We start from the raw sequence: 9,921 nt of genomic DNA, 5'->3' as shown, positions 1-9,921 counted from the left end.
GGTCAAAATTCCTCTGCAGTTATGTGACTCATTGCCAGTTATCAAAAATGCATGACTGAGTTTATTCTTGCTGCCACTCTGCTCATTATTTAAATACCAAAAACGAAAATCTTTGGTAATTATTATCACTGCTGTCTCCTGGTAGAAACAGGAGTGATACACCTGCTGTTGTCAGACCTGCAGGTATCAGGCTGTGATTTTCTCCTTTATAGTGGACAGAAAGTACTTTTTTGGAGTGGCACAAATAATTTGTGTGGCATCTTATTGAATGCAGAACAGCGGATTGTTCTGTAAATAGTTTGAAATGATTATTTAAAAAGTCAAGGTAAAAGTTAAATGGATGCAAATAACTTTGTTGTTTGCAAAACTTGTGCATAGGATTTTAAAATTGACAATTTATATTTGCATTTAAAGTTATGAAATATGATTCATTAAACATGTTTGTGGTTGTTACAGTAAAAAATATAACTTTTTCTACTCTGATTTTATGTTTTTGTCTGATTTTAGATCAATTGAGTTAATACAGTATGTCAAAATGAAAACATAACCGTAAATTCAGACATGTTAGGTTGTGCTGAAAGGATGATACCAAACAAGGCAAAGTAAATAGTTTTTAAAGGTAAAATGTGGAGGGAAAATCAAAAGTAGTTAAAAATGGCCAATTATACCCTGGGCCCCAGAGGGTTAAACGTTTTTTAAAGTAACGCAATAGTTACTTTTCAAGTAATTAATTACTTTTAGAATATTGTAACTCAGTTACTAACTCGGTTACTTTTTAAAAGAACTAGAAACTATAATTAAGTGCTTTTTCAAAGTAACTTGCCCAACACTAATTATTATATACCAAGTGCTTCTGCAAGAAAAATCAGAGCTAAATGAGAGACATTTACTAGTTCAGTTTCTTATACACCCTTTTTATTATTTCAACCCTCTAGTACAGTATTAATGACCTTTCTCCTGCTGTTCCAAGTCACACGTAGCTGACTGATATTGCAATCAATCAGATTAAAATAAACAAAAGAAAAAAATGGAAGAAAAATATTTTAAACTGTATTTCATGGGTTAAAAATGATTGAAAACATTTAGGAAAGTTTCTAAAATTGAGCCACATGGAGTGTGCTTTTTTCATCTCTGACATTCAACATGAATCCATCAGAAGTACACGTAGCATCACAGTTCCTCCTCCTCAGGACAGCAGCAGGTTAACAACAGTTACAAAGTGACGACCTACACCGGGAAACTGATTTGAATAGTTAGATTTTAAAATCGTGATTTCACATTTCATTTCCAAATCCAATACAAACTTCCCCAAAATAGCCGGGATTCATGATGTGACCTCTTCCATATATTAACTTTGCACATTAACAGTTACCCAACATAATATTACACAGTACATCAAATCATTTCATTAAGCAGATGCAACAAGACAGATTTGTAAAGGCTCCTGTGACTTTTGAAACTTTTCTCTTGTGACTATCAGACAGTTTGATTTTCCTGGCGAGATGCTTTTTGTGTGCTGAATATCTGAGTCCACTCTTCAAGCTTTTCCTTTACAGCACTTGCATCAGGTCGGTCTTCTGGTTTCTCAGACAGCAATGAGTTAATAATTTGCTTCTGTTTAAAAACAAGAAAAAACACAGTGTATGTGTAATGTCTTGTGCAGTGAAACCTCTGATAAATAATAAATATATTTTAAAAAATGCATATGTTGTGTCCAGACAACTCAGCGATCAAACAAGATCTTTTATAACTGAGTAAACCAATTAATCTAAGTTTTAGCACTACTCTGCTGATGACCATCCTGTCGAAATTTAAGTACGTTATGAATATGGTAATTTACCTCTTTGGTAAAAGTCACTGAAAACTCTTCGAGGAACCTCTGCCTTTTGACGTCAGGCCAAATCTGGTGTTTTGTGAAGATGATTCACTGTTGTTCCTAGAAAAAGATGATACAATTACTTCATAGCCTGCACTGTACACAGTGCTGCAAGGATTTTTATATAGTTATAATATAGTGCTGGTGTCAGTAAGTGCCTTACTGTGTAACTGATGAGGCTAAGGATTCAGGTGGAGCACCATCTTCCGATGCTGTTGGCCTGATGGACACCTAAAACACACAGCAAAATCCTTTATTTTATGCATATTTCCTCCAAAGGGAAGCATTTAATTAAGATGAAATATATGAAAATACCTTGATGTCCCAGTCTGGCTGTTCCTGAAGAGCAGAGCAGGCTAACTCTGCTGCTTTCTGTTGGGCTTCCTTGATGCTATTCCCTTCACCCACAGGATATTCCTTGTCGTCAATTTTTAATTTGTAGAAAAAACTGTGTTGTGAAAAAATGGGAATGTTTTAGATCATTACATTGACAGTTTAATATTGTTGAACATCAGTCCGGTGTTGGTGTCTGAAGATTCAACTGAAAGGACAGAGTTTGGCGTATACTCACTGAGGAACGTGAGACGGGCCATCTTTCTTCACTTCAACATATGAATGGGAACGTTTGGTTTTCTGACAATAGCGGTTGACAAGACTTTTGAAATCTGTCTCTGTAAAGCTGGTGTCCTCAGAGCTAGGAACCGTCTGATCTGAAGCTTCTGCTGCATTGTTTCTCTGTCAAGATACCAAGAAATACATCAGAGAGACAATTGCCCCAGGTTGGTTTTTCATTTCTCTCAAGCATGTTCTAGTTAGGCAAAACTAAACCAATTCTTCGCTCACTTTGAGGCACAGAGCTACACCCCTGCGCAGAAGACTCTCTCTCCGCCCCTGCACAGAAGACTCCCCCCTCCAACAACTGGGTGGTGACACTATCCCCAGACAGTATGAGGAGATCCCTTCTCGGGATCAATACCCACAAAGCCCCTGGTCCTGGTAACATCTCTGGACAAGCACTGAGAGACTGCGCTGTGGATCTCACAGATGTCTTTAATACATCACTGAGCCAGGTTGTGGTTGCCTCAAAGCCTCCACCATCATTCCTGTACCAAAGAAGTTGTCTTTAACGACTACCATCCTGTCGCACTCACCTCCATCATTATGAAGTGCTTTGAAAGGTTACTCATGCATCAAATCAAGACCTCTCTTCCCCCCAACCTGGATCCATACCAGTTCGCATACCGGTCAAACCGCTCGACCGATGATGCAATTTCATCTGCCCTTCACTCAGCCCTCACACATCTGGACACTAAAGACTCATACATTACAATGCTGTTCATAGACTTCAGTTCAGCATTCAACACGACCATTCCCCATAAACTCATTCACAAACTGGATCTGCTGGGCATCACCACCTCGCTGTGTAACTGGCTGCTGGGTTTCCTGACAGGAAGACAGCAGACAGTACGGGTCGGCAGCAACACTTCCAGCACTAAAACACTGAACACTGGGGTTCCTTAAGGATGTGTGGTGAGCCCCCTTCTCTTCACTCTGCTGACGCACGACTGCACACCATCACATAGATCCAACCTATTCATCAAATTTGCAGATGACACAACTGTGGTAGGTCACATCAGCAACAATGATGAGACCTACAACAGGAGTAAAGTTAACAATCCGGCCTAGTATTGCAGCAAGAGATGCTCTATAGAGTTGAAGTCTGATAAAAATCTGCAGGCAAATACAAAGTTGTTTAGGCATGAAGGTGAAAAGCAGTGTCTTTCACATGATTGTACATCATTTATATTAAAGCCTTGCACCAAAGGCTTTTCATACCTTGACTCGGTTGATGTGTTCCTTGTATTGTTTTCATTGCTCTCATTTTCAACAGCATTGTTAGGGAATAAAGTGAAGATATTTTATAGATTTTAAATGTGGAAAAGTCCTGACTCTGAATATAACACCAACTTCGCATCTTTCCACTTATGAGAGAAGATTAATGATACTCACTAGTGTTGCATTGCTTTTTTTTTTTTTTTTAAATTTAGTAGGCTTTTATAAATGTCGTTTAATCTTTCAGTATCATAGTTTTTACTAAATATTATGAGAAATGACAAACCTGGTCTATAGTCAGGCCCTGCAATGAGGACTCAATGGACTCCCTTAGGGAGAAGAAGAGGGGCATTGTTAGCATGCTATGCTCATTTTATATAGTTATAATATAGTGCTGGTGTCAGTAAGTGCCTTACTGTGTAACTGATGAGGCTAATGATTCAGGTGGAGCACCATCTTCCGATGCTGTTGGCCTGATGGACACCTAAAACACACAGCAAAATCCTTTATTTTATGCATATTTCACCCAAAGGGAAGCATTTAATTAAGATGAAATATATGAAAATACCTTGATGTCCCAGTCTGGCTGTTCCTGAAGAGCAGAGCAGGCTAACTCTGCTGCTTTCTGTTGGGCTTCCTTGATGCTATTCCCTTCACCCACAGGATATTCCTTGTCGTCAATTATTAATTTGTAGAAAAAACTGTGTTGTGAAAAAATGGGAATGTTTTAGATCATTACATTGACAGTTTAATATTGTTGAACATCAGTCCGGTGTTGGTGTCTGAAGATTCAACTGAAATGACAGAGTTTGACGTATACTCACTGAGGAACGTGAGACGGGCCATCTTTCTTCACTTCAACATATGAATGGGAACGTTTGGTTTTCTGACAATAGCGGTTGACAAGACTTTTGAAATCTGTCTCTGTAAAGCTGGTGTCCTCAGAGCTAGGAACCGTCTGAACTGAAGCTTCTGCTGCCTTGTTTCTCTGTCAAGATACCAAGAAATACATCAGAGAGACAATTGCCCCAGATTGGTTTTTCATTTCTCTCAAGCATGTTCTAGTTAGGCAAAACTAAACCAATTCTTCGCTCACTTTGAGGCACAGAGCTACACCCCTGCGCAGAAGACTCTCTCTCCGCCCCTGCACAGAAGACTCCCCCCTCCAACAACTGGGTGGTGACACTATCCCCAGACAGTATGAGGAGATCCCTTCTCGGGATCAGTACCCACAAAGCCCCTGGTCCTGGTAACATCCCTGGACAAGCACTGAGAGACTGCGCTGTGGATCTCACAGATGTCTTTAATACATCACTGAGCCAGGTTGTGGTTGCCTCAAAGCCTCCACCATCATTCCTGTACCAAAGAAGTTGTCTTTAACGACTACCATCCTGTCGCACTCACCTCCATCATTATGAAGTGCTTTGAAAGGTTACTCATGCATCAAATCAAGACCTCTCTTCCCCCCAACCTGGATCCATACCAGTTCGCATACCGGTCAAACCGCTCGACCGATGATGCAATTTCATCTGCCCTTCACTCAGCCCTCACACATCTGGACACTAAAGACTCATACATTACAATGCTGTTCATAGACTTGAGTTCAGCATTCAACACGACCATTCCCCATAAATTCATTCACAAACTGGATCTGCTGGGCATCACCACCTCGCTGTGTAACTGGCTGCTGGGTTTCCTGACAGGAAGACAGCAGACAGTACGGGTCGGCAGCAACACTTCCAGCACTAAAACACTGAACACTGGGGTTCCTTAAGGATGTGTGGTGAGCCCCCTTCTCTTCACTCTGCTGATGCACGACTGCACACCATCACATAGATCCAACCTATTCATCAAATTTGCAGATGACACAACTGTGGTAGGTCACATCAGCAACAATGATGAGACCTACAACAGGAGTAAAGTTAACAATCCGGCCTAGTATTGCAGCAAGAGATGCTCTATAGAGTTGAAGTCTGATAAAAATCTGCAGGCAAATACAAAGTTGTTTAGGCATGAAGGTGAAAAGCAGTGTCTTGCACATGATTGTACATCATTTATATTAAAGCCTTGCACCAAAGGCTTTTCATACCTTGACTCGGTTGATGTGTTCCTTGTATTGTTTTCATTGCTCTCATTTTCAACAGCATTGTTAGGGAATAAAGTGAAGATATTTTATAGATTTTAAATGTGGAAAAGTCCTGACTCTGAATATAACACCAACTTCGCATCTTTCCACTTATGAGAGAAGATTAATGATACTCACTAGTGTTGCATTGCTTTTTTTTTTTTTTTTAAATTTAGTAGGCTTTTATAAATGTCGTTTAATCTTTCAGTATCATAGTTTTTACTAAATATTATGAGAAATGACAAACCTGGTCTATAGTCAGGCCCTGCAATGAGGACTCAATGGACTCCCTTAGGGAGAAGAAGAGGGGCATTGTTAGCATGCTATGCTCATTTTATATAGTTATAATATAGTGCTGGTGTCAGTAAGTGCCTTACTGTGTAACTGATGAGGCTAATGATTCAGGTGGAGCACCATCTTCCGATGCTGTTGGCCTGATGGACACCTAAAACACACAGCAAAATCCTTTATTTTATGCTTATTTCCTCCAAAGGGAAGCATTTAATTAAGATGAAATATATGAAAATACCTTGATGTCCCAGTCTGGCTGTTCCTGAAGAGCAGAGCAGGCTAACTCTGCTGCTTTCTGTTGGGCTTCCTTGATGCTATTCCCTTCACCCACAGGATATTCCTTGTCGTCAATTTTTAATTTGTAGAAAAAACTGTGTTGTGAAAAAATGGGAATGTTTTAGATCATTACATTGACAGTTTAATATTGTTGAACATCAGTCCGGTGTTGGTGTCTGAAGATTCAACTGAAAGGACAGAGTTTGACGTATACTCACTGAGGAACGTGAGACGGGCCATCTTTCTTCACTTCAACATATGAATGGGAACGTTTGGTTTTCTGACAATAGCGGTTGACAAGACTTTTGAAATCTGTCTCTGTAAAGCTGGTGTCCTCAGAGCTAGGAACCGTCTGAACTGAAGCTTCTGCTGCATTGTTTCTCTGTCAAGATACCAAGAAATACATCAGAGAGACAATTGCCCCAGGTTGGTTTTTCATTTCTCTCAAGCATGTTCTAGTTAGGCAAAAATAAACCAATTCTTCGCTCACTTTGAGGCACAGAGCTACACCCCTGCGCAGAAGACTCTCTCTCCGCCCCTGCACAGAAGACTCCCCCCTCCAACAACTGGGTGGTGACACTATCCCCAGACAGTATGAGGAGATCCCTTCTCGGGATCAGTACCCACAAAGCCCCTGGTCCTGGTAACATCCCTGGACAAGCACTGAGAGACTGCGCTGTGGATCTCACAGATGTCTTTAATACATCACTGAGCCAGGTTGTGGTTGCCTCAAAGCCTCCACCATCATTCCTGTACCAAAGAAGTTGTCTTTAACGACTACCATCCTGTCGCACTCACCTCCATCATTATGAAGTGCTTTGAAAGGTTACTCATGCATCAAATCAAGACCTCTCTTTCCCCCAACCTGGATCCATACCAGTTCGCATACCGGTCAAACCGCTCGACCGATGATGCAATTTCATCTGCCCTTCACTCAGCCCTCACACATCTGGACACTAAAGACTCATACATTACAATGCTGTTCATAGACTTGAGTTCAGCATTCAACACGACCATTCCCCATAAATTCATTCACAAACTGGATCTGCTGGGCATCACCACCTCGCTGTGTAACTGGCTGCTGGGTTTCCTGACAGGAAGACAGCAGACAGTACGGGTCGGCAGCAACACTTCCAGCACTAAAACACTGAACACTGGGGTTCCTTAAGGATGTGTGGTGAGCCCCCTTCTCTTCACTCTGCTGATGCACGACTGCACACCATCACATAGATCCAACCTATTCATCAAATTTGCAGATGACACAACTGTGGTAGGTCACATCAGCAACAATGATGAGACCTACAACAGGAGTAAAGTTAACAATCCGGCCTAGTATTGCAGCAAGAGATGCTCTATAGAGTTGAAGTCTGATAAAAATCTGCAGGCAAATACAAAGTTGTTTAGGCATGAAGGTGAAAAGCAGTGTCTTGCACATGATTGTACATCATTTATATTAAAGCCTTGCACCAAAGGCTTTTCATACCTTGACTCGGTTGATGTGTTCCTTGTATTGTTTTCATTGCTCTCATTTTCAACAGCATTGTTAGGGAATAAAGTGAAGATATTTTATAGATTTTAAATGTGGAAAAGTCCTGACTCTGAATATAACACCAACTTCGCATCTTTCCACTTATGAGAGAAGATTAATGATACTCACTAGTGTTGCATTGCTTTTTTTTTTTTTTTTAAATTTAGTAGGCTTTTATAAATGTCGTTTAATCTTTCAGTATCATAGTTTTTACTAAATATTATGAGAAATGACAAACCTGGTCTATAGTCAGGCCCTGCAATGAGGACTCAATGGACTCCCTTAGGGAGAAGAAGAGGGGCATTGTTAGCATGCTATGCTCATTTTATATAGTTATAATATAGTGCTGGTGTCAGTAAGTGCCTTACTGTGTAACTGATGAGGCTAATGATTCAGGTGGAGCACCATCTTCCGATGCTGTTGGCCTGATGGACACCTAAAACACACAGCAAAATCCTTTATTTTATGCTTATTTCCTCCAAAGGGAAGCATTTAATTAAGATGAAATATATGAAAATACCTTGATGTCCCAGTCTGGCTGTTCCTGAAGAGCAGAGCAGGCTAACTCTGCTGCTTTCTGTTGGGCTTCCTTGATGCTATTCCCTTCACCCACAGGATATTCCTTGTCGTCAATTATTAATTTGTAGAAAAAACTGTGTTGTGAAAAAATGGGAATGTTTTAGATCATTACATTGACAGTTTAATATTGTTGAACATCAGTCCGGTGTTGGTGTCTGAAGATTCAACTGAAAGGACAGAGTTTGGCGTATACTCACTGAGGAACGTGAGACGGGCCATCTTTCTTCACTTCAACATATGAATAGGAACGTTTGGTTTTCTGACAATAGTGGTTAACAAGGCCTTTGAAATCTGTCTCTGTAAAGCTAAGAACCATCTGAACTGAAGCTGCATTGTTTCTCTGTCAAGAAAACAAGAAATGCATCAGAGAGACAATTGCCCCAGGTTGGTTTTTCATTTCTCTCGAGCAAAAATGAACATTATCTTACAGATTCCACTGAATCCCGATGACCAAGCTTAGACACGCTTTCCAGAGCATTTTTTGCTGCATTTTGCTTTGCTTCCTTCTTGGTCTTCCCCTCACCACTGGGGTAGGCTTTACCATCTGTGACTGGACTCGGGTTGAATCTGTAAAGACATGAGAGCTTTGTTATATACTGCTCAAATAAAGTATAGGAACAATTTGAAAATACACCAGGTCTCAAAGGAAAAAAACATGCTGCATATTTATACTGATGTGGGCTGGGCAAGGTGTTAAGAACGAGAGGATGCCACATCATTTGATGAGCTGAATTCATAGATATGCAGAAAATTTAAGTGAAAAAATAATGCAGCACGCCAGTGAACTTACTGAAGTTTCACTGCAGCGACTCAAAATGGAACTCAGTAGTTTGTATGCTCTTATGCACGAACAACATCATGCTCCTAATGATACAACGGCTGGTGTCCTCTGGGCTCTCCTCTCACATGTGGACTAGGTCACCAGATCTCTGAGCTCCTGGACAGTTTGAGGCGCAACCTGGTGGTAACAGATCCACTGAAACATAATGTCCCAGAGGTGTTCTTCTGCAAGTTTCAGCCTTTGGGAAGCAATATATCTAGTTGTGTGAAAAACTGAATCTCGATTGCATAAATGTTTTTTTTCTTTTGGCTGCCCTCACTACAGTAGATCGGCTGCCTCCATCTTCCCCTGTCAGAAACATCTTCTTCTATCACACCAACCCTCTGCATGTCGCCCCTCATTACATCCATGAATCTTCTCTATGGTCTTCCTGTTTTCCTCCTGCCTGTCAATTCGATCTTTAACATCTGTTGTACAGTACAGTGGCTTGCAAAAGTATTCGGCCCCCTTGAACTTTCCAACTTTTTGTCACATTACAGCCACAAACATGAATCAGTTTTATTGGAATTCCATGTGAAAGACCAATACAAAGTGGTGTACACATGAGAAGTGGAACGAATTTATCATAATTC

General features: G+C 40.6%; 1 protein-coding gene across 1 annotated transcript; it reads right to left on the bottom strand.

The window, feature by feature from the left end:
- Positions 1-945: 945 nt before the first annotated feature.
- LOC146655885 (uncharacterized) lies at positions 946-9,224 on the bottom strand. Its single transcript, XM_085427319.1, has 19 exons — positions 9,181-9,224; positions 8,937-9,075; positions 8,706-8,848; positions 8,450-8,582; positions 8,298-8,365; positions 8,168-8,210; positions 6,620-6,783; positions 6,364-6,496; positions 6,212-6,279; positions 6,082-6,124; positions 4,534-4,697; positions 4,278-4,410; positions 4,126-4,193; positions 3,996-4,038; positions 2,448-2,611; positions 2,192-2,324; positions 2,040-2,107; positions 1,841-1,936; positions 946-1,614 (listed from the first exon to the last, which is right to left on the bottom strand). Exons 1-18 carry the CDS (start codon positions 9,222-9,224, stop codon positions 1,855-1,857), a joined length of 1,833 nt encoding a protein of 610 aa, XP_085283445.1. The 3' UTR covers positions 946-1,614; positions 1,841-1,854.
- Between the last annotated feature and the right edge of the window lie 697 nt (positions 9,225-9,921).

This window comes from Rhamphochromis longiceps, linkage group LG13 (genome assembly GCF_057381845.1).
Source record: "Rhamphochromis longiceps isolate RC_006_pf linkage group LG13, R_longiceps_female_GT1.1, whole genome shotgun sequence".
Lineage (NCBI taxonomy): Eukaryota > Metazoa > Chordata > Actinopteri > Cichliformes > Cichlidae > Rhamphochromis > Rhamphochromis longiceps.
Note: the sequence above shows the minus strand (reverse complement) of the source record. Positions and strands in the feature narration are given on the sequence as shown.

What these genes read in the sequence shown, in the direction of transcription:
- LOC146655885 (XM_085427319.1), bottom strand. Translation starts at nt 9,224, where the DNA reads ATGTGGCATCCTCTCGTTCTTAACACCTTGCCCAGCCCACATCA. An exon ending in TTAGCCTCATCAGTTACACA is followed by an intron (nt 6,125 to 6,211) that starts GTAAGGCACTTA and finishes CTTCTCCCTAAG; the next exon opens with GGAGTCCATTGAGTCCTCAT. An exon ending in TTAGCCTCATCAGTTACACA is followed by an intron (nt 1,937 to 2,039) that starts GTAAGGCACTTA and finishes ATCTTTTTCTAG; the next exon opens with GAACAACAGTGAATCATCTT.